General features: G+C 35.8%; 1 protein-coding gene across 1 annotated transcript; it reads left to right on the top strand.

The window, feature by feature from the left end:
- Positions 1-9,617: 9,617 nt before the first annotated feature.
- On the top strand, positions 9,618-25,993 carry LOC123523573 (glutamine synthetase-like). The gene is made up of 6 exons (XM_045301234.2): positions 9,618-9,757; positions 22,498-22,665; positions 23,007-23,147; positions 23,759-23,889; positions 24,461-24,663; positions 24,822-25,993. Exons 1-6 carry the CDS (start codon positions 9,637-9,639, stop codon positions 25,123-25,125), a joined length of 1,068 nt encoding a protein of 355 aa, XP_045157169.2. The 5' UTR covers positions 9,618-9,636; the 3' UTR covers positions 25,126-25,993.
- Positions 25,994-26,214: the final 221 nt, after the last annotated feature.

The following is a 26,214-nucleotide window of genomic DNA, read 5'->3' on the forward strand; positions in this document are numbered from 1 at the left end:
TTTTACATTTTATAACTAGTAAGGTCTGTTCCTAAGTGGTTTTTTATTCAGATATGGAATATGTATCTAAACAATGAAAGAAACAACTAATCATATCTTGCAAGTTTGGAAATGTAAAAGTATTCAATTTGCAACGCATGAAAGAAATATAGTGACTGAATGTTTACGTTGTGTAAGCATATACCGGTTGCAGAAAATTATCAATATCGTCAACATTTTTCATAACATTTTCATATAAATGTTATCGGCATAGATATTCTTTGTATTTTATCGTAAGTAATAGTGTTGAACCAAAAATGGAAATAAAAACTCTCGGATTAACCGTTCGGCTGGACATATGATTGAAATGAATTTAATACATACAAAAGCATCTGTATAGCAGTATTCTTTGACGAAACTTTAAAAGAAAGGGAGACTATTTTAAATATAATCACAAACTTTATGTCACAAAATGGTATACAATTATCAACCGTTACCTTTGAATTAGATTAGAGCAATTTTATTTTATGCTCCTCAGTGAAATACGAAAATTTATCAGTGGAATAAAATTGATATTTTCACTGTTTCAAACAGTGAAAATATCATTTTCATTTTTCATTGGTACGGAACTACAGTTGAACGCGAAAGAATATGAATTATAAATAATAGAAAATTCTATGCAAAATATACTTCAGAAAAGATGTAGATGTATAGAAATACTAACAGGATCAGAAATATATACATTCAATCATAACAAAGTGTAACAGAAATCAGGAAATGTAACAGAACTATTAACAGTTTTTCTACCAAGATATCCTGACGTCATGATATTATGACGTCATGATGAGATGCATGTGACGTTGCGCGGACAAACTGGATATAATTTGGTTAAAACCATTAAAAATACATAAATAAATAGAAATATAGAATATTTGTTTGTTTTAGTGTAAGATCGAAATATATTTCATCGAGTGAACACTGTAATGCAATATTTTCACGAGTGACGCAGCCACGAGTGAAAATGTAAATTATGGTGTTCACGAGTGAAATATATTTCAATCTTACACTGAAAAAAAAACAAATATTCTATTTATTTTATGCATTTTTAAAGGTTTTAACAAAATTATACCCAGTTTGTCCGCGCAACGTCACGTGCATCGCATCATGACATCATAATATCGTGACGTCAGAATATCTTTGTAGAAAAAATGTAAATAGTTCTATTATGTTTCCTGATTTCTTTTACATTTAATTATGATAGAATGTAAATATTTATGATCCTTTATTATTTTTATACATTTATACCTTTACTGAAGAATATTTTGCAAAGAATTTTCTATCATTTATAATTCATATTATTTCGCTTTCAAGTGTAGTTCCGGACCAGTGAAAAATAAAAATGATATTTTTAGTTTGAAACAGTGAAAATATCAATTTATTTCACTGATAAATTTATGTATTTCAATGAATAGCATAAAATAAAATTTGTTCCTTTTAAATACAAAAGAAGCACTTACTCCGAAAAAAGATGAAAACTACGAGTACTTAGTTGTTTATTTCAAATGGGAATAAAATGAATAGATTTGGAAGGAACATCTACAGTTGTTATATAAAACTCTGCATCTTAGTTGTTACAATATAGTACAATATATTGACGCTTCCTTGTAAACCAAAATGCATTAAACTAAACATAAAATAGAAAAAGTGGAAACTCCACAGGTCGCTCCACACGACAAAAACAAAAATGTTGCAGGCATAAAACTCGTTTAGTATTTTTTTTTTCATGAAAATGAAAGGAAGTCAATGAGATAAGTTTTAATTCATAAATTTTCAAGAAACATATTTCTCAGAATGATATTATTTACAATTCATCTAAAGAAGTTCAGATATTTTAAAAATCGTATATCAAGTTTATAAACGATTCATTGAAAACATGTAGAAAAATTCGTCAAAAGAGCACAGCTGTCAAAACTAAACAAGTGGAAGGTATCAATAAATTATAGTTTCTTAAAGTGAATGTTAAATTTTTATTAACATGATTTTGCATTAATAACTGATTTATTGCAATCAGTTATTCCCCGACAAATGCTCGTAGTTAGACATGCGTAAGAATACCTTCGATTGGCAATAAAATATTTTACTCTCCTGATAAGGCAATACTGTAACACCTTGAACAATGGGGACTTACCGTTTTCTTGTAATTGTGTGCATTCATTGATCTTGGCTATGATTTGACCTGTTTCCGTGACATTTTCTTGCAAGCTGACAGTAACGAAACACAGAATTGTACACATATGTGTTGATCTACATAATATGACCGACCAATCACACATTATACACTCCCATGTTCGTTTTAATCTTATCCAATCTCTGTTTACATTTACCGAGAGACATCCGTTTCGGCTAGTGCACATTTAATCCAGATTTTGTAACATTTTCCTACATGCGAATCACTATAGACTTTGCACAATTAACCTTTAGTATTTAATTGTTTGTTAAAGATAAGTGTCATCCTTTTGTACAGTCTGAGTTTTGTATAAATCACAATATTTTCATGATAACTCGCTGAATTTGTCACATTTCCCGACAGGATATGCATCGTTATTCGCACTGCATTGTTGGACTATTTACCGTTACTAAGCAACATTAAATATCGTTGTCATCCTTAAAGATGTTTAAAGCTGATAAAAGCCTTAGATTTAACCCCTAGTACATAATTTTACTGTAAATGTCTGTTTTATTGTATAAAGTATCCATTTGAAGCATTTGGCAGAATTCTTCAGTAATTTGAGTTTGTGACCAATTATTTTCGGTCACTTGGTCACTGTGACCAATTATTTTTGGTCACTGGCCATTTTTATTTGGTAAATTTACCGTGTGACCAATTTTGACCAGTTTTCTTGGTCAATTTTCCTGCCTACTATAAAAGGGCCAGATTTGTGACCATCTGGGTCATTCCAGTTCTGAACAATAAGCTTAAGGGCACTTTTTGCTAGTCCTGAGAATTTTACCAATCTTTATCTTACATTCAAATACAATAGTCTCAGCATGAATTATATTGGTGTAAGCACATTTTAACATAAAGCTGAAGTAATTTTGATATACATTTAGAAGATTTGAAGGAACATTTATTTTTATATTACTGTTCAAGTGGATTTAATGCAAAAACAGCCTTATTGAAATGAACGTTACTGAGTACACATGCACTCATCTTTTGAAGTTATGGAAAGCCTATACAGTCTTAATAATGAATATTTGTACTGATGTTTTACAAGTCCTCATTGCTGAATGGTGAATTATTTAGACCTTTTGGGATATATTAAGTGAGGAATAGAGTTTAATGCTCAAGCTAATACTGCATTTAATTAAGTTATGGAAAGCTAACACTGTCTTCTACATAAATACTGTGTGACATTATAAACACTGCGTGGTATCTTGTGAATTGCTGAGTTCTTTTGAAATTTAATGTGATTCGTGTAACATTTTATTCGTTGATACTTTGTGTTTGAATTACTTGTGTAACTTATAAGAAAATACACAAATTAAACTTCATAAACTGTTAGTACAGAGTTCCTAGTCTTTGACCTAATACATTTGAAGAAGCTTTCTCATGTCGATCGGCCAAGTCCTCCTGAAAGTATTTAGCTCCTAACCGAAGGCTACATCCAGACAGAATAACTACCCTAGTGCGTAGCAATTTTTGGTGTCAGAAGTGGGATCCAGTGAAACAGTTCAAACCTGGATCCAGTGATACGATCCCAAGCCAGCATGGAAAATACCGGTGAGTGCACACCGCAAGCTGTCGACAGCCAAGGTCAAATATTCTTTAGACAGACAGCACAGAACCAATGCACTGATATTGATACAGATGATGATGATGTACAATCGATAGCATCATATCATACCATAAATAGGGCAGGCCAAGCAGATGTCACTATGAACACTTCATTCATCCATCACAATGAGAACAGTAATTCCCAAGATCAAGTGGGTAGTATGATGAGAGATGTGCATGGAGTCTTACGAGATGTTGTCAAAGAGTTGAAGAACATATCAGCAAGGCAGGTTCCACCAGCAGAACATGCACACAGTACTGCACCAGTGAGAAGAAGGGGTTTTGAACCTGCATCAGATGTGGCGCCGTACATTCAAACAGAAACAAGAGATCAACGAGACTGCAATTTTAGGTATACACCTACTAGTCGAAATGTCTACAACGGTTTCGCAGAACCCGCAGTCATTTATGATGGTCATCCTGAAGGCATGGCAGTAAACGAGAACTGTTGGAGAAGGCAAGCAGAAAACAGGCCTCCATTTAGCAATGCAGCTAATTACAGAAATGTTGAGTACAGGCAGAGAAGTCAGCAAACGCATCCTCATTTATCTGGATTCATTGATATCAAAATACCAGCATTTACCGGTAAAGAGGATTGGGCGGTATGGTTGGCAAAGTTCGAAGCAATGGCACGTAGGTATGGATGGAACGAAGATGACAAGTTAGACAACTTACTTCCGAGGATTGAAGGACAAGCTAGTGAGTTTGTATTCTCCCAGCTACCAGCAGCTGTATTAGACAGATATGATGAGCTCATAGCTGAGCTGACAACACAATACCGCATAGTTGAGACCAGCCGTTCCTTCGCAGCAAAGTTTAGTCGGAGGAATCAAAGGCCAGGCGAGACAGTGGAGAGTTATGCAACAGAATTGAAACGCTTGTATGGAAAGGCACACGGCTACCGCAATAAGCAGATAAGAGACGAAGATCTAGTGAGGCGGTTTCTTGATGGACTCCTAGATCAAGAGGCAAAATTTCAGGTGGAATACCACAAGGAGCCGAAAGATGTCGATGAAGCGGTATACCATGTGGTAAATCTAATACAGACGAGAAACAATTGTAGAAATGAAAGGCGTAACAGATACAATGAGCGACAAGTAAATAGGATCCAGGATGATGACCTTGATGAATTCGAATGGGAAACAGACTCTGAGACTCACATTATAAACAGGGTACCAGGCAATAAACTGCGGGGCATAAACACAAGAGGTACAAAAGAAAAGAAAAAGGACACTCAAGAAGACCTATTGAAATGTCTTATGGAAAGAGTGGAGAAGTTGGAAAAGACCTTTGCCAGCACCACAGACAGATGGTCCATAAGTGAAGTAGAATGCTACTGTTGTCATGAGAAGGGACATTACGCTAGAGAGTGTCCTTCCAGAGACGGCAAGAGTTCTTTATCAACCATACAGGATTCAATGGCAGATGGTCCTTTAAACTACAGGGGACCGACTCTCGCGCCCAGAGAGAGGTCCATGTAAAACAGAGTTCACATAGTTTGGAAGAGGGCAGAACAGAGATATATCCAGAAAGCAATGTGTCTGTGCCAGCCACCAGTACTAAAGCTGATCAGGGTCTTAAGGAAGGGGTGTGTGTACAGGGTAAGGTTGACAGAGAACCTGTGACATTCACCATCGATACAAGGGCCTCAAGCAGTATTTTGTCTTACAGGGTGTACCAGAGGATGCGGGATGGTGAGAGGCCATCTTTGAGAGATCCATTAGGGTTAACCCATGCCATTGGCAGTGATATAAAAGAGGGCAGTATTGGAGAGTTTACCCTTACATTGGGGCCAGTGAAAATGAAAAACCAGATGGTGGTTGCAGATATTGAGAATGACGCATTGCTGGGTTGTGATGTTTTGGCGGAAAGTACAACTGGACCAGCAGATATACTTCTCAGTAAGAGCGTTATATTAATGGGAGGGAAAGAGATCCCATGTTTGCCAAAATTGTGCAGCAGAAGTGCTAAAATAGTGAAAGTTGCTGATGATGTCACCATGCCAGGGGGAGAAGAGGCGCAGGTATATTTATTCACTGAAGAGTTTGAAGAAAAGGATGCAAACAAAGAAATGGGTTATCTCATAGAAGCAGAATGTTTGCACCCAGAACAGAAGGGAAGTATAGAAAACGAGGAAACGGCTGCAGCATCAGCCACTATATCAGCTGCATTGGAGCATGGAAGAAACCTTTGTAATGCTGGTAGAGAAAGATCTGAAGGACCTGCAAACAAGAACAGGCCAAGAAAAGGTCAGCCTGGACATAAGAAGAAAGAGGCAGCAAGGACTTTCATAGAGCCAAACGATGGTTGTGGCCCGAATCAAGAGAACGGCTACAGACCTCATGATGAAGACCACCGGTATCTGAGTGGCCGCGCCAAAAGGACCAAACTGGAGACACACGGTGATCCAGGGGAAGCAACGTTGAAGGAGTTACCTAAACGAAAAATGTCAATGTATCGAAAATTCAAATATCAGTGTTAGTGGTGTTCAGAAATGAAAGAGCTAAATGGAAAATTTGTGGTTTTAATTTAATGTGAAGAAAACAAATGATCAGTGTTTATTCATATTTATAATGGAGAAATAAGTAAAAAGTAGTTTTGTGGTGCATTAAATTGGTGTTAATGGATGTGTAATTCTGTGCAATTTTATTATTGAATACGAATACAGATCAAATGACGAGTGATGGAAATTTTCTTTTTGGTATGTTGTAAAGAAGCAATTGCTGTGTCTAGATGCGTTAAATATTTAGTAGAGAAGCACAAAATGTGAATTTTTGAAATGGGCAATTATGCCATCGATTATTAGTTGTAAATGATAAAATGGAAGCATATGAATCCTAATGATGAATCTTTATCTAAAAGTGCAATTTTGAAATAGTGTTTTTAGTACCGCTGTGTAAAAAAGTTGCATGAAGTCATGTCTCAGTATGAGAAAATGTTTCTATAATTTATGGTTCATTAAAAGTTTGTCTAGAGAGGCAGTTCATATTTTTAAGTGAGTAATTTCAAGTGATTTTAGGTAAGGGTTCCAAAATTCTCAACAACTGTTGAGTTACTGTTGAAGGATGTAGCCTGACTGTAAAAGCAATGAGATGACCTGGAGGGAAGACAACTGGCTGGACGAAGTGATGGCTGTTTAGGGTACAGACTCGGTACATTACAAAGTTGAGGCACTTTCATGTTAAATGAAGATGCACGACTCCCTTAATATGGCTGTATCGGAGGCAAAGGTGAAATGTGACAATTGAAGCTTGGACCTTCTTGCAAGTGGTTGGGTAGAACAGTTGAAGCTGTGGATTTTAACACAAATGAAGTTAACTATTCCAAGACCGGTGTGACAGTGACATTTGACGCATGTACACACATCCAGTACAATAATGGTAAGAATCTCACTGGATTATATCAGAGTACGAGTCAACCAAATTTGGGGCCGGACAAGAAGGGCGAATATTAGTTGGGACACACTTCCGATATGACGAGCAGCGTGCATACAGGAAGATGATCTGATCATAAGCTTTCGATGACGAAAGAAGTTCATCTGTATCAGTCACGCGGCATTGAGGCGTTATTGCCAAGAAAGCATAAAAATCTTTACATTATGTCAAATCAGGTTTAACCGAGGGCAGTTACCAATTTTAATCATATCTTACCCACGTTTTGATGATGAAGGAATCCAGAAGACTATCCATTTGCGAGGGCACGCATGACCTAGAAGATAGCGGATGACCAGAAGAATGCAAAACCCATACAGAAGGGAATGCATAAATATCCAAACCAAATCAGATGTGAAGTTACTTCCTTTTAAATGATGACCAAAGAAACTTGACAATTCAATATATGGTCATTTAGTTAAACTTTTAATTTTCATTGGAACCATGAATAACGAGTAAAAGTTTTGTACATTTTTCCGCGAAATATAAAATAAGAAATACAATAACTTTTTAAGTCTAAAACTAGAAAGATTAAGGCTTACAGAACTTTATGAGAGTTACTTTGTGTGACAACAATTAAGATCATTCATATTTGAGAGGAATATTAAGTTTTAGGACTGCAAAAGTGTTAAGTGATAACAGTTACCAGAATATATGACAGTGTGACATAACTTTAAAATTCGTTTTTTGACATTGGTAAGGCAATCGGAGTTTTGCCTTAAAAAGAAGGGGGTATTGTAACACCTTGAACAATGGGGACTTACCGTTTTCTTGTAATTGTGTGCATTCATTGATCTTGGCTATGATTTGACCTGTTTCCGTGACATTTTCTTGCAAGCTGACAGTAACGAAACACAGAATTGTACACATATGTGTTGATCTACATAATATGACCGACCAATCACACATTATACACTCCCATGTTCGTTTTAATCTTATCCAATCTCTGTTTACATTTACCGAGAGACATCCGTTTCGGCTAGTGCACATTTAATCCAGATTTTGTAACATTTTCCTACATGCGAATCACTATAGACTTTGCACAATTAACCTTTAGTATTTAATTGTTTGTTAAAGATAAGTGTCATCCTTTTGTACAGTCTGAGTTTTGTATAAATCACAATATTTTCATGATAACTCGCTGAATTTGTCACATTTCCCGACAGGATATGCATCGTTATTCGCACTGCATTGTTGGACTATTTACCGTTACTAAGCAACATTAAATATCGTTGTCATCCTTAAAGATGTTTAAAGCTGATAAAAGCCTTAGATTTAACCCCTAGTACATAATTTTACTGTAAATGTCTGTTTTATTGTATAAAGTATCCATTTGAAGCATTTGGCAAATTCTTCAGTAATTTGAGTTTGTGACCAATTATTTTCGGTCACTTGGTCACTGTGACCAATTATTTTTGGTCACTGGCCATTTTTATTTGGTAAATTTACCGTGTGACCAATTTTGACCAGTTTTCTTGGTCAATTTTCCTGCCTACTATAAAAGGGCCAGATTTGTGACCATCTGGGTCATTCCAGTTCTGAACAATAAGCTTAAGGGCACTTTTTGCTAGTCCTGAGAATTTTACCAATCTTTATCTTACATTCAAATACAATAGTCTCAGCATGAATTATATTGGTGTAAGCACATTTTAACATAAAGCTGAAGTAATTTTGATATACATTTAGAAGATTTGAAGGAACATTTATTTTTATATTACTGTTCAAGTGGATTTAATGCAAAAACAGCCTTATTGAAATGAACGTTACTGAGTACACATGCACTCATCTTTTGAAGTTATGGAAAGCCTATACAGTCTTAATAATGAATATTTGTACTGATGTTTTACAAGTCCTCATTGCTGAATGGTGAATTATTTAGACCTTTTGGGATATATTAAGTGAGGAATAGAGTTTAATGCTCAAGCTAATACTGCATTTAATTAAGTTATGGAAAGCTAACACTGTCTTCTACATAAATACTGTGTGACATTATAAACACTGCGTGGTATGTTGTGAATTGCTGAGTTCTTTTGAAATTTAATGTGATTCGTGTAACATTTTATTCGTTGATACTTTGTGTTTGAATTACTTGTGTAACTTATAAGAAAATACACAAATTAAACTTCATAAACTGTTAGTACAGAGTTCCTAGTCTTTGACCTAATTCATTTGAAGAAGCTTTCTCATGTCGATCGGCCAAGTCCTCCTGAAAGTATTTAGCTCCTAACCGAAGGCTACATCCAGACAGAATAACTACCCTAGTGCGTAACAATACCATAAAAATAAAACTATAAAATGTTTTACCTATTTTGCCTGAAAATATATAGTTTTCAAACTTGATCATTAATTTTGTTTCGTTCTACTTAGATGGAACAAGGGCGAATAAAACCTATGACATTTCCCGAAGGAGAGGACAGTCCTGTAATACTTGAATATGTTATTGCTGACTACAGACGCATTAACATGATAACAAGAACGTATGTGGTGAACTTCGAGCCTAAGTCAGCTGAAGGTAGATTTTCACTATTCTTTGATTGAATCTAAACCACCTTCCATTATAAACTAGAATTGTCTGTTATTCAGAAAAAGTATCAAGTGATTTTGAATTATATCTGTCATAAAATGTGTTTTACGTCGGTACTAGACCAGTGAGTAACAAGGTTTCTGTCTCTTCTATCTGAGTAAGTGTCTCGTTCCAATAGTACTTCTACTGACGTTGTCAATACGGTGCGCTTATATGGTCTGTTGTCTATGAAATCTATGCTGTGTTTAGGGTTATATCTTTCTAAAAGGTAAAATTGTTGCATCTTGATTTAAAAGATGGTTTCTATGTATGGTTATATCTTTCTAAAAGGCAAAATTGTTGCATCTTGATTTATGAGATGAATTCTGTATAGGGTTATATCTTTCTAAAAGGTAAAATGGTTCCATCTTGATTTATGAAACGAGTTTGTTTGATTTGATTGCTTTGTTGAATGAATCTTAAACTGATTTATCATTAATCTGTACATTGAATTTCAAATCTACAGCTTTTACATACATGTACATATGACAAAATTTTAAAATTCATTTAAGCGTCTGTATCGTAATACAATGACTGTCACGACATATGGTATATTTAAGAAATAATATATCTCATCCAGTGATTTGTCGTTGAATAAATCATTGTTTGGAGTTCAGATGCGAAGGAATTATATCATGAGGGCGCAGCCCGAGTGATTTAATAATACGCATCTGAACGACAAACAGTGATTTAATTAAGAGCAAATCACTAAATGAGATATATTATTTCGATTCTAACACGTTACCAAGTATTTTTAAGTACATTCTTGACGACATTCATTAAATATTTGCCCGTTTTCAATTGGTTTCTTTTCCAGCGCGCCGCTATGCCGCTTGACGCCATGACGTAATACTTGTGACGTCAGAACAGTGATTTGTTGTATAATAATTCACTGTTTTCTGTCTTTTTAGTTTAATAAGAAAATGAATCGGATCGTGTTAAAAATATTCAACATAATATAGTTCAGAAACAACAGATACGCTATAAATAGCTTAAGGTAATATGCGCCACCTAACAATTTTCAACGGACTGTTATGAAATTTTACCAACTTAAAGTTGACGATATTTTCGATTGACTGGTATTTTTTCCAGTTTTTTGTTATTCTCCATTTTGCAGCTGTAAATCTTCAAACATGACCACTAACCTCATTTTTCAGCAGAGCGCAAAATGACGTACTTGAAACAGGTTTTTTAAGTAGCGTTTTTATATACAACAAAAATACGGCAAAAATTCTTTATTTTCAAGTTTGTATTAAAATCATCTCTCCAATGATATATAATTTGTCAAGTTTATTTCGACGTCACATCGGAGGCAAACGATTTATGACGCAAAACTGACGTCGAGCTTCATCCAAAATTTTGCGTAAAGACGCCATATTTAAGAAACTGCCAGATAGTTTTTTGAATAAATTTGAACAAGCGTGCAAATTTTCAATCGCTATCGAATCCGTAAAAGAAAAATGGGGGTCACCGATAAGATTTCGTTCTATTTACCGTTGCGGTTCCCCTACCCCCAGTTAAAATAACGACGTTTTATACTTATTTCGTAAACTTCCATTAATTTAAATTCAGTTTCTGTTTATATTTGTGGATATATGATATTAAATTCCAATAATGATAAAACAAAGATATTATTTCATGAAATTCTTGAAATAAATGAATGATTTCGAGAAAATGCTCTCCTATGCGACATAGAAATACAAACAATCCTTTCATTGAAACATGAAATGCGTATCGGTAAAGTGCGTTCTAGCCAAAAGTCGTATTCACCGGGCTTACGCTGATTTCTTATTTGTAGTTACAGCTTCAATTCTTAAACAAACTTTTTTTTAAATTTGAGAACATAAATAATATTTGTCGAAATGCTAAAACATTAGCAGAAAAGTGAATATAATCCTTTGATACACAAATCAAATGTTATAGTTCTAAACAAAATGTTTGTAGTCAATCTTTAAGAGATTCTATTACTTGATATTTCGGTGTACATCTAAGACTTCGTTTTAAATTTATGTTCACGGAACTGATAGTTACCAGGTATGATTCATGCCGGGTCCAGATATTTCCATGTCAGTGTATTTTTATCTTCCTTTGGTATTCTGTCGAACGCATGATAGGGACAAAAGGAACCGTTTTAGAAAATAATACTGCACGTGACATGTGTGCACAAGCCAGTAGCTAGGAAACAGGCAAAAGTTAGAACTTCCTCGGTGGAAGTGCATTTTGCCTGTTCGTGTAGTCGAAAAGTTGATGGCGGAAACAGGATTCCGTACTATAACCGCATCTAAACTCTAACCTAATCCCAAATATACATGTGAACAAATCGCATATTCGAACCGTGTGAAAAGCTGTTATTATCATTATTTATTATTTAATATCCCCTACAATGTAAAGATTGCATACTTCTTAGGCAATGAATGAACCGTTAATGCACACATTAAGGATGTATTAGTTTTTTTTTTTGTTTTTTTTTGTTATCGTTTTTGAAATCTTTGTCAGTGTTTAATTTAATGCATGACTTCTGCATCTGAATTTTGACATGTATCTACCCACACATTGCAAATATTTTAAGTTTTCTCGTGCGAAACGTAACCTTTTTCTAGTTACTGTATTTGCAAACGCAAATTCAAACTGCGTAAATTGCTATATGGTATCTAGACTTGGATATAGATTGATAGATTTAATTGCAAACATGACAAATCAATATATAACCAGGGGGAAGGACGTATGATGGTATGCTGTAAGGATTAAGTGAGCGAAATGTATCGCTGTAACAAAAATGGCGGACGAGTCTTTGGCGGACACCGTTTCCGGTCTGAAATGTAAACAGACGGAAGTAAATATTCTGTTACAAAACTGCAAATTTCTGTTATTAAACGCACAAGATAATCACGGACATTGATACAAATCATTAACATTATACTAGTGCTATCCACGAACGTTGAGTTTGGTGCTCTGCTTCATCGCGCTGTCTGGCTACGACGACTAGAAGATTCGCCCCACCCAGCTGTATCTACATGCTTTTCCTCCGTTTTATAAATTACTAAATTTTTAATCTATATGATCATATTGGATCTGCTAGGTGTGTTGAGCTTGTTTACCTGTAGAGTGTGTCTACTATCTTTCTTTCTTTCACTTCTTGTTTAATATATATTGAAATAGAAACACATTGTCATTATAAGCGGCTGTGCCGTACATACATCAACACACAAAATATATATTTACACAGCGGCTGTGCCGCATATATATGATGTATAATAAAGTTGCACGGAAAGGTCCGGGTCGACATTTTCTTGATATTTCAAGAATTGTTGGTTCTACATTAGACCCAAAAGAGGAACATCATGTCCGGTATAGTGTGTCAAGACATATTTGTACTATAAAGGGTAAAACTGTAAACCTCATACAAAATTTAAATTTGAGGAAGATAGCGTCTGAAATAGGAAAAACCCTTAGTAACGTAACACGTGTCACACCATTGGCGTCTGGCAGTTTGCTGTTAGAGTTTAAAAGTGCGGAAGCACTGACTATGGCCTTAAACCTCTCTAATGTTTATATTGGAGGGTTTTTTTGTGATATTCAGCTGCCGTCCTCAGTTCCGACATTTGACATTGTAATACATGGGGTGCCGGTTTCTGAAAATGCTTCAGATTTTGTCAAACAGTTAGAATTTGACACATCTAGAGGAGCTCAGCGTTTAAAAACCAAATATGGTAAAGATTCTGGGGCTATAAAAATCACATTTAGTGGAGCGTGTCCCCTACAACTAAGGGTAAAAGATACAAATATAGTGTATCTAACTGAAACCTATATACAGCCTCCAACTCGTTGTTTTAATTGGCAGGACTTTGGCCATACGGCCAGTGGCTGTAAAGGACCCCCCGTTGTTGCCGATGCTCCGGGCAACATAGAACCGACTCCTGTAGTTCGCCGTATGTCAAATGCATAAACTGCGGAGATGATCATGCGGCGGCCTACAGGGGTTGTGTTCAATACACAAAAGCTACGGCTATTACAGCCATATCAAAAAATAGAAAAGTTTCTTGGGGTAGAGCAGAAGCTATTTTAGCGGAAGAACTCGCCATTATTGAACAAGAAAACTTAGCCCGGGGTCCGGGGACTGACCCCTCCCCCACCTGTTCACCAATTAAAAAGCAGGGGGAGCAAATGGCACACCGGTTACAGAGCAGTCAAACAGTAAATGACCTGTATAGCAGCAGTGTGCGGGGGAGGGCTGGGTCCCCGGAAGCCAGGGATTCGAACCAGTCCGAAGTTGTACAAAATAATTCTTATGGCAATATACATGATACCGCACAAAAAGCATCTACCCCAATGGGACCTAAATGTACAAATGAAAATCAGGTTCAAAATATATTAGAAATCTCTATCCCAAAAATAATAACAACAAATAAGAACATAGAGATAAATAGTGAAGTCCCATTTGAGGTACCGGACTCTCCGTCAGTCTCTACGGGATCTAAGGATATCACCGTCAGTGACGACGGAGGGTTCGACATCACAGATGAGGACTCAATAGTTTCCTTACACTCCTCACTTTTTAACTCTAGCACCTCTCCTCAAAAAAATAAGAGTAAAGTTAAAACAGGAAATTATAGTAATTTATCAATTTCTGGTTTGGTGGCTATTGAAGAAACTCCTACAAAAATGGAGTCTATAGTAGTTGACAGATCTGCACAAACTTCACCTCTATCTGGTCAAAAAAAATCTGTCCATTTCAAAATTCAACATCAAGAAAAAGTAAAACATACTACCATTGACGATTTGACTAAAATCATCAAAAACATCATAGCAAGCAAAGCTAGACCGGCAAAAAATAAGTTACACCTTTTTATTAAAAATAAATTAATCAGTAGTTTGGATTTAGAATCAAATAAGGAAGAGGTGCTAGACAGTAAAATCACCAAAAAAAAAAAACATATTTAGAGCAACATCTACCCGGGGCACGGCCATGATCGGTGGGGGATGTAATATTCCTAGCACCCCTAGAAAACTAAAATGTGGTAGACAGCAAATCACTAAATTGATCAAGTCTCCATTCATTAAAACAATATTAAGTAATAAAGTAGGGGGAGGTAATATCAACCATGTCTAAGTCTTTAGAACTTATTAGTTTTAATATACAAGGTTTGACCAGTGTCAAACATACAGAATTAAAACTTTTTTTAGAAAATAACCATTATATTGATATAGTATGTGTCCAGGAAACAAAATTTACTAGTAATTGCATTAGGACTATTCCTGGATACTATTCAGAATTTAAGCATTATTCCAATCCAAAAACAGGAAAAGGGGTTATTGCTGGGGGACTAGCAATATATATTAAACATGGAATTAACTATGAGGTGGTCGCTGTAGACAGCCCCAGGGACAAAGATGGGGAGGTGGTCTATGAAATTCAACTGATAAAAATATATACACTAGGATCTCCTCTATTCCTGGTCAATTTATATGCAAGGGGAGGTAACCTGGAATCACTGAACAAGATAACAGAACATCTTGTTCAAGATAACAATCTACAAGACTGTGTCATAACAGGTGACTTTAATGCTTATCATGAAAATTGGGGGTCAAATTATACAGATAAGAGGGGTAGGGATATTTGGAACTGGGCAGAAAATCATAGTTTGGTTATTATGAATGATGGTACTCCCACAAGGTTAGACAAAAGTAGAGGTATATTCTCCTGTATAGACCTCACTTTGGCCAGTCCCAAGATTTCGGCACAATTGGCATGGGGAGTAGTTAATGATAACATGGGATCAGACCACTTCCCCCTATATATATCATTAAATACAAAAATACAAGAAAATATAGAACAGAAATATGGGACTAAATATAATTATGAAAAGGCAGATTGGTCTACTTTTCATCAGTTGTGCTTAGGTATTGAACCTGAGGATGTCTACAGTGATAATATTGACACCTTTACCACAAATTTAACTGAAAAGATACTGGACATGGCTGAGAAATCTATTCCTGTCTCTACCTCTGGACCAAGAAAGGGCAGGTCAGTCCCGTGGTGGAATGATGCCTGTAAAAATGTGGTACAGGAAAGAAAACAGGCAATAAACCAATTTAAAAGAAACCCTAGTCCTGATAATCTTGACAATTTGACTCAAGCAGAAAATAAAACCAAACAGGTCATCTTGGAAGCTAAAAAACAGAACTGGAAAGAATTCTGTGAAAATGTATCAACTAGTAAATGTAGTGCAAAAATATTTTGGCAAAAAAAGTAAAAGAATTAAAGGTATAGCTTCCAACCCTGTACCACTACTAAAACTAAATAATAACATAGCAAAAACTCCCCTTGAAAAGGCTCAGTTTCTGGTGACGCACTACAAACAGGTCTCAAGTGACTCAAATATGTTACCGGAAACCCTTCAATACCAGGCAGATTTTGAGTCACGTCACAGAAATACAGTATATGAGCCGGGGGAAAATGATACCCCTTTAAACCTACCTTTTACTCTTCAAGAATTAAAAGATAGCATTAATAAAAGGCGTGATTCTGCGGCGGGGCTGGATATCCTGTCCTATCAAATGTTTAAGCACCTGCCCGATACTATATTGGAGTTATGGTTGTTACTATACAACAGGGTGTGGCAGGGGGGTGTGTACCCAGCAGTGTGGAGGGAGGCGTGTGTGATACCACTACATAAAAATGGAAAAGATAAAAACGACCCTAAATCATATAGACCAATTAGCCTTACCTCCCACTCAGGGAAATTACTGGAGGGGATGGTAAAGGCTCGTTTAGATCACTTTCTGGAACTAAAAAATATCATAATCCCCTTTCAATCTGGCTTTAGAAAGGGAAGAAGCACTTTGGATCAGCTTGCGCGTTTGCAGCACGATGTGATCCAAGCCAAAAACAGATCACGTTCAGTGCTTGCAATATTTTTGGACTTAACTGCAGCTTTTGATTTAACGTGGCATTTTGGAGTACTATATAAACTTAAAGAATATGGTATCACAGGCGCCTGCTTCCAGTACTTAAGGTCCTTCATTGAGGGCAGAAAAATTTCTGTTAGAGTAGATGGGGTACTTTCGGATCAAGAACCTCTTGAACGTGGAACTCCTCAAGGTTCGATCCTCTCACCGTTGCTCTTTTCTATTATAATCAACGGTCTCCCAGATACTCTCTTAAACTCTGGGATAGTCATCAGCCAGTTCGCAGATGATTCTGGAACGTGGAAATCAGGGTCCAATTTGGTCAAACTAGCCCAGGATGCACAGGCAGGTTTGGACTCACTATGGGGATGGGCTAAAAACTGGGGATTTAAATTTCAGAAACTAAAACAGTAGCTATTCTTTTTGGAAATAAAATACAGCACACTTTGAACGTTAATTTAGGCGGCACACCAATAAAATTTGTTAAAGTTGCTCGATTTTTAGGAGTACTATTGGATAAAAAAACTCACATTCGAGCAACATATATTAGATTTGGTTAAACGGTGCCAGAAGGACTTATATGTTATGCGTATGTTAAAAGGCACAGATTTCGGAACAGATAAAAATAGCCTTTTACTACTATATAAGTCCCTTATACGTTCAAAAATAGATTATGGTGCTCAAATCTATTCTGGTGCTAGCAATACTCTACTCAAAAAGCTTGATAGAGTCCAAAACAATGCCCTGAGGTTGGCCCTGGGTGCCCTCAGCTCCACCCCTGCACAGGATCTAGAGGTAGAGGCAGGAATACCTCCCCTGAAACTAAGAAGAATGGAACAAACATTAAAATACTGGACCAGAATCAAGGCCTCTAAAACTAATAACCCTGTACACACTTTATTAGGTACAGGTTACTTTGCTAAATCAAAGTACAAAAATTACAGTCTTCCATTTGGGGCTCATTCCGAGGAATTGGCTGAGAATTGTGGCCTAAGAGATGTAAAGGTTGCTGAACACAGACCCTCCGTGGTTCCGCCATGGACTCTCAAATTGCCAGATGTTGATATTTCATTAACTGAAAAAGTGAACAAATCTGATTTGCCGCAATTCGCAAATACAGAAACAAAAATCTATTTCGAAAAATATTCAGGTCATGTACATATATATACAGATGGATCCAAATGTCCGAATTCAGGCAAGGTAGCTTCTGCTGTTCTAGTACCATCAATGAATTTCGAACAAATCGATAGGTTAACTAATAATACAGCCATCTATACAGCAGAACTCCTTGCCATTAAAAATGCTATGTGCTGGATTTTGGCCAATAAACCAAGCAAAGTGGCCATTTTCTCGGATTCACTATCATCACTGACCTCACTGAAATCAAATAATAGTCAGTCGAGGCCAGAACTATTGTCAGAAATAATTAATTTATTTAATGAGGGCTTGAACGCAGGCCTAGAGGTCACCATAGTATGGTGTCCAGCACACATAGGTATATCTGGCAATGAGAGAGCTGACTTGGCGGCCAAGGCGGGACTGATGTTGGACAGCGTAACTAAACATATTGACCTCTCACCCACTGAAGTATACTCCAGGATTCGAACCTATATTCTGGCTAAATGGCAAGCAACCGTTTCTATAGGTGAACCGAAAAATAAACAAATTAAGACTTCAGTGGGGCTCAGCCGTCCAGTGGTCTATTCGCAAGTGAAAAGGGTGGATAAGACCATAACACGGCTGAGACTGGGCACAAACCTGTTGCCCGGTAATATCGGGCAATATATCAGGAAGATTGAACCGGTTTGTGCCCAGTGTAGAGTGAAATATGATACTAAACATCTGTTACTAGACTGTGGTGAATTTGGCACCAATAGAGAAGCTTTAAAACAATCATTATCATTCTGTGGCCTCAATTATACAATAAAAAACATACTAGATCCACCAAAAATTAATAGAGTAGCTGTCTTTAAAGCATTAGAAAAATTTATTCTGGACTGTAGATTAACTGATAAAATCTAAAATAAACATTATCAAGGTTTTCTGCTTCCCACATGTGTTTCTTTTCATAACCTAAATATCAAATACAAAATAGTGTAAGATTTATACTGGATTTTCATACTTGACAAAAGAAAGAAATGTATAATACACAATATAACCAAAAGATCTGGTTATATAAAGCATTGCATAATTCTATAATAACTTTATAGTGTAAAATAATATTAATAGTACATGTATAAGAAATTTAAATAATAATGAGGTTTATACTTGACAACAACAGAGTATAAACAAAATTTGTCAGTATTGTCAGAAATACCTAATATTTCTATATAATCCCAAAGAGGGTTTTTTGAGGGAGTGCGGACTTGCCGTACATCCCCATTGTATTTAATATAATGGAATAAGTAAAAATGAAAATTAAATAGTATAATACATATTAATAAGATTGTGTCAGATATTCATCATTTTACTTTGATAATATAGAACACAAAGTTGGGTAAGCAGTAAACACAGAATAATAACAATAACTGAACAGATATAGGGGTGCTAGTATATTCTATTCTATTCTATTCTATTCAATTTATAATAGATATCCATTGGATTATCAACATTTTACATATATTCTTTAAATAAAAACTCTACAACAGTTAATTGGCATTTGAGCAATTATGAGAAAAGACGAAAGACGACCGAGCGAGTTATTAGCTAGAATAGTTGAGCAACATTATACTTATATATAACCGGTCACCCCAGGAAACTCTAGTAATTACCAATCAGCTATAATGGTTATGGCTGATTCAGCAAAGGGGATAAAGACAGCAATAAGCTTTAAGAAAGAACAATAACAATAAAAAACTATGTTTGTTGCTTCTTGTCCTATCCACCCAATAATACAGTACAGACGCCATGGTGTACACGAATTCATATGCTATAACTGTGTAGGTTTTAATTGTTGCCATATCATGTGACCCTCATGTTTTATCTGTATATATGCCAAATGTAATTATTTTATATAAATTGTTATTTTTTAACAGTGGCCCTAAAAAGTAAGCCATGAAACAGTGTTTTCTATATATTGGATTGTTTTTATTATTCATATCTTAAACAGGGTCACATGAAAGGCATTGTCTTAAATATTGTTTGATTGATGACCATTATTATTCATATGGGAGGAAGGGAGCTACATGTTGCCTGATATGTTAAAAAAGTCTCCATATTGTACATAAATATATACTATTTTTCTTTTATAGTATAAGTAATTTTAGCAGTTTACTGCAGAAATGGGCTCAATGTAAATAATATGGAGCAAAAGTCATCATGAGCCCATTCAAGAGTGAAACTGTCTTATATATGTTCAACAAGACAGTTTCACCACATACCAGGCAATACAGACATTACTGATAGCTAAATGGGGCTTTAGTCTACAACTCAGATTTTTCAGAGTTGTTAGAATCTCAATGTGATATCTGGCAACATTGTTATTCTTATATGGTCATCATCAATATTCAGTAATAATAAGGTCCAGATAATAGTTAAGTATGCCAAAAATAAAATTTAGGCAAAATGACAGAGGCAGTATATAAAAATGATTATGGTTTATGTAAAAACATATTATTTAACATCAAAAATGATTTATTTTTTATTTACAGTAACAATCAGGTGGTCAAATTCGTTTTTTCTGGTTTTTCAGAAAAATCGGATTGACCTACTTGATTTGTAAACAACTTTAGGACAGCCAATCACGACAAAGCAGACAACGCGGTTTTAACCAATCAGCGTTGGCCTGCCAAAACCGTGGTTCGGCTGAAAAATGTAAACAAACAGAAGTTTTTCAATAAATTTAGGACTTTGCTGTCTCTGTCACACTTATAAATATAGTTTTAAATATAAAATATATTTTAATAATTGATATAGTATAAATTGGGGAAAACAAAATGCCTTGACACACTATATGAGGTACATGAAAGAAGATACACATAAAAATGAAGAAGTGAAATAAGTCAGTCTTTCCTTCTAACTGTAGTTTTTATGATAAATGTATGGGATTAAGTTCCCATCTTATTCACAGTCCACTGGAGGTCACTTTGACCTACTTTAGACTGTGAATTATGGTACACACTCTACACGTAGCCTATAAAGTGTTGTTATATAATTGAAGCTATGCTCGCCCATATGGTCTTAACCGGTGGCGAGGGTAAACAAGCTCAACACACACACACATAAATCCGATACGATACGGAAGAATGGACATTAATGTAATCACGACTTCCAGAATTGGAATTTCACTAATATAAGATAAGAAACTTCGCGAATTTAAATTTCTGACCCTCCCGTCGCGAATTCATAAAGCCGCGAAATAATTCAGGGTGTAGGAATTCGCGAAATAAGGATCATGCGGATATAACGTGATTTACAGTATTTCAAAAATGAATTTGATAATCTCATTAACTTAAAGATGATATTGTTCAAATGAAGAACTTTAAATAGCCACCTTACCTTCTAAGGCTTTACATTTTATTGCAATTTTGGCATTTTGAGCCTTTTCATTTTCACGGTGCCGAATTTGAATTGTACGCACAGGCGTATGCCCAGGCACGCCGCTGGCGGTGAACTACGTTGGACTCCGCTTTAGTACGGGCAGCCTCGGATAACTACGTTCAGCTACGTTTCAGTACGGATGACTACGTTTTAGTACGTTTAACTACGGATGAATAAGTTTCAACCAAGTTGGACTAAAGTCACGCTCAAATGGCTACGGATCGCTCAAACTTTTATGCATGTTCAAAAGTTGGAAAAACTTGCAAGTTTGGGATAAGTCTTGAATACGTTTTGACCAAGTGTTGGTACGGATTGATACGGATTACTACTTTGAAGTACGACTCAGGTACGGATAGATACGGATTACCGCGTTTCTATCCGTGGCTAGACGTAGCTACCCGCGCCGCGCCGTATGTGTGACTGGGGTATTAGGCAAATTTGTTTGTTGTCTATAATAAAATCCGTCTCTTTGTCTCGTATAGAACATTTTCTCGAAAACATTCATCTGTTTGAAGAATATCATGAAATAACGTCTTGATTTTATCATTATTGTGATATTATTTCATTATATCCACCAACAGAAACCGAAACTGAATTTAAATTGATGGAAATTTAAAAAATAAATATAAAAGCGTCGTTTTTTTAACTGGGGGGTAGGGGAAGCGCCGCGGTAAATAGAGCGAAATCTAAAACGGTGACCCCCATTTTTCTTTTACGGAATCGATATCAATTGAAATTTTGCACGCTTGTTCAAATTTATTCAAAAAACTATCTGGCAGTTTCTTAAATATGGCGTCTTTACGCAAAATTTTGGATGAAGCTCGACGTCAGTTTTGCGTGTTTTGCGTTATAAATCGTTTGCCTCCGATGTGACGTCGAAATAAACTTGACAAATTATATATCATTGGAGAGATGATATTAATACAAACTTGAAAATAAAGATTTTTTGCCGTATTTTTGTTGTATATAAAAACGCTACTTAAAAAAACTGTCAAGTACGTCATTTTGCGCTCTGCTGAAAAATGACGTTAGTGGTCATGTTTGAAGATATACAGCTGCAAAATGGAGAATAACAGAAAACTGGAAAAAATACCAGTCAGTCGGAAATATCGTCAACTTTAATTTGGTAAAATTTCATAACAGTCCGTTTAAAATCGTTAGGTGGCGCATATTACCTTAAATGACACGCTTTCCTAGGAAATTAATAAATCTAACAAGTATTTCTTTTCTTTACACTGAAGAGTGTCCAGTAAGATGCATTTGTATATGGGACTCTTCAAAAATGATACCTCCATGTCCCGATTTAGCTCTGACGCCTGTGGCAATATGCAGAGACCCTTTCAGACTTGGGCGTCACAAGATAGTGTTATGTGAGGCCCGTTATGTGGATAAGCCTGACAAAATAGTAGGTATGTTCTTATTAATGTTGTGCTGGAAGTAGGAACGGCGCTGAAAATGCTTTCATTTCTCATAGGTACAGATCCCATATTATTTCATAAAACATGATATAGTTCTGAGCATCCCTATAAGATTTTTAAAAAGTTTACTTTTAACGTTCGGCTTTGCTAATAGGCTATACCATCATCAAAAGATATAGCATTTATTGTGATATAAGCCACATATGCATATGAAAAAAATTGCACTGTACATAGTACGTGACCCAAAAACAAAAAAACAAACGAAGAATCGTTTCATATATTATTCCTTATGTAACAATTTTTTCCCTTATTTTAGCTCTTATGTATTGCAGAGTTTAACACAAGGATCGCGTGCAAAGAAATGATGGACAAAGTTGCCGATAAGGAACCATTGTACACATTTGAACAAGAATACTTTGTAGTTGATGAAAACGACGTTCCACTGGACTGGAGCCATTACTCACAAGAGATAGGTAGATTTCTGCAGGTTGCCCATTTAAATTTTATATTTGAATTGTACATATCTAAATGGTTGTATGATTCAAGTTGTATAACATTACAGAAAGAAATATCTTTAATACTAAAAATGAATGTTTTACAACGATTCGCTTGTTGTTCTACTATTCAAAATTGACAGATATACGCCCTCAACTTTCTAATTCAAACGAATTTATATATGAGCCGTGCCATGAGAAAATCAACATAATGGGTTTGCGACCAGCATGGATCCAGACCAGCCTGCCCATCCGCGCAGGTTGGTCAGGATCCATGCTGTTCGCTAACAGTTTCTCTAATTCCAATAGGCTTTGAAAGCGAACAGCATGGATCCTGACCAGCCTGCGCGGATCCATACTGGTCGCAAACCCACATGTTGGTTTTCTCATGGCACGGCTCAATTATAATCTAAATTCTTCATTCGGAAAAATAAATACACGTTATGATTAACCAACATACATTTAAACCAAACAATGTTTGGGGTTTAAAGTGTCTTGACTGACAGAATGCTGTCATTTTGATTTAATGTCTGTGTTTGTTATCTACAATAAAAAGTATTTACTTTTTCATCAAATGTTTGATTTTTTAGACTTTGATTTCGAAATTAATGTCGGCAGTCACAGCTGTATAGAGCGGGATTTGGCGGAAACCCATCTTCGGGCATGTTTGTACGCTGGACTTACTATTAGTGGAATGAACAGAGAAATGTTTCCTTCTCAGGTATGACCGTGTTCGCACTATCAAACTTCACCTGTTTAAATGTTTTCCACATGTTCAATGATTTGAAAATGCGTCCAGATATGCGTGTTTAATGAAGCACTTCAAAACAAAATACTATGACTACCGAAGGCAGGTGTTGCAAACCCGTCATCAGTTGGTTTTTAAAACGCTAACTTCTTTGAAAAAACTACTGGAAATATCTGACAACATTCATCTTCTGGTCTCACTGGTTCATACGATCACATGCTCTGGTGATCTAAACTACCACTAAAATGTTTGCGGCGATGCCGTAAAATATTGCTTAAAAGGAAAACATATTCCATATAACTCTAACGTAACTTGAGTTTCTTCAAATATTTTCATTTTAACGGCAAAGATCAGCCATTCTTTTTCTGAAATGTCAATCAAAGAAAATACTGAAACAAAATGTTGAGTGCCTTAAGTTCTGTCAAGAATACTAAGTGTCTAATAACGCAACCTCGACACATATTTCAATGTGAAAATTAGATGTTCACTTTCTCCAGTGAAACCTACAATTTGAAGATTAAGCAAAACTGTGACATCATTTCAGTGGGAATATCAAGTTGGTCCCCTGCCTGGTTTGGAAGCTTGTGATCAGGTGTATATTTCAAGATACATTCTAATGCGGTTAGCCGAGATGAACAATTTACACGTTACATTCAAAAACCCTGACTGCACACGGGACACTAAAGTGAGATCCGCAATGCATCTGAACTTCAGCACAAAACAAACTCGAGAAGATGGGGGCATAGAGTAAGTTCCCACTTTTATTGTTTTCTTGCAATATATAGATTATGAGTATCAGGGTAAAAGACGGAAATACTCGTTTCCAATATTGAAATAAACAAAAAAAAAAGAATCTCCTTTGCGTGTACATTACTGAAATTAATTTTCATTTGTCTCTCTTACAGACATCTACACAAACTGATTGAAAACGTTGAAAAACACCCACAGGAAGCAATTATGAAGTACTACGATTTAAAAAAAGGAAAGGAAATGCGCTGGTTCCTTTCTGGGATCGCGTATATGCCACATTACGATGAATTCATTTGTAAAGTTGGGGAAAAAGACGGTTGTACCATCAGAATTCCAGCACGTGTTGCGTTTGAAGGTAAAGGTTACCTAGAAGAACGGAGACCAACATCAGATTCTGATCCTTACGATGTCTGTCGTGTATTTACAGCGGCCGCTGTATTTGAGGCAAATGGATTATGAATAGTGATGGGTCTGGCACCTGAGAACATTTTCAATTATTCAGTCACAGTGATATAACTCATCCTATCTGGAGAGAAGGAAACGAAGTATGCATATATATATATATATATATAGTAGAGAGAATTTATACGAACTAAATCACCACCACAATATACCAGACCAATTACGGCAAAGCGCCTAGTAGTACAGACGAACACGCACATGCCACAGCAAGTCCACTAACCCAATAAGATTAGTTTCGAAGCTGCTTTATATACGAGCCCGAATTATACTACACATTCGTACTGGTTCAACATTTGCATATATATACTCAAATCTCTGTTTTCATGTCTCATAAATCAGCAGTGACATTTTAGTCTTTTTAACTGACTGGGACCAGAGGAGCTATATTTTCTCTCTCTGAAAGTTAACGGATCTCAAGGATATATTGAATATGTATATAGGTAATTTGCATTAAGGGATATAATTATATTCAGAACAGTTGACTTTCCCATACGTGAGATCCGCTAGGATACAAGTTCGCATTATAAATTATTATATAGTAGAGAGAATTTATACGAACTAAATCACCACCACAATATACCAGACCAATTACGGCAAAGCGCCTAGCAGTACAGACGAACACGCACATGCCACAGCAAGTCCACTAACCCAATAAGATTAGTTTCGACGCTGCTTTATATACGAGCCCGAATTGTACTACACATTCGTACTGGTTCAACATTTGCATATATATATATAATTCTGAGATTCTGGTCTAAAAATTTTATGAATGTTGTTTTATGTCACAAATGTTTGGGGGAAGTCGGTTGGATTGTTCTTTTTCCAACTTATTTCTGTATTAATTGCAAAAATGCCATGAAGTTCCCGTTATCTTGTTACATTGAATTATTTCTTTATTACGGGAATATTATCTGGGAATGTATACGTTTCCTTAATTTAACGCGCTGTTAGTATATAACTGGTGCGTGTCCAGTATCAACGAAATGTGTTGCCTCCGTAAAAAAATACACTAGTATGTGAACCTGCGCATTTTATCATTCGCCCTCGGCGAAAGAGTGTTTGTCCCTTTTTGGATAATCTTACTTA

The sequence above is a fragment of the Mercenaria mercenaria genome, chromosome 3, assembly GCF_021730395.1.
Source record: "Mercenaria mercenaria strain notata chromosome 3, MADL_Memer_1, whole genome shotgun sequence".
NCBI lineage: Eukaryota > Metazoa > Mollusca > Bivalvia > Venerida > Veneridae > Mercenaria > Mercenaria mercenaria.

Excerpts from the sequence above, each read along its gene's own strand:
- LOC123523573 (XM_045301234.2), top strand. The coding sequence starts at position 9,637 with ATGACATTTCCCGAAGGAGAGGACAGTCCTGTAATACTTGAATATGTT. Across the intron at positions 23,148-23,758 it reads CCATTACTCACAAGAGATAG|ACTTTGATTTCGAAATTAAT; the intron begins GTAGATTTCTGC and ends TTGATTTTTTAG. Across the intron at positions 24,664-24,821 it reads CGAGAAGATGGGGGCATAGA|ACATCTACACAAACTGATTG; the intron begins GTAAGTTCCCAC and ends TCTCTCTTACAG.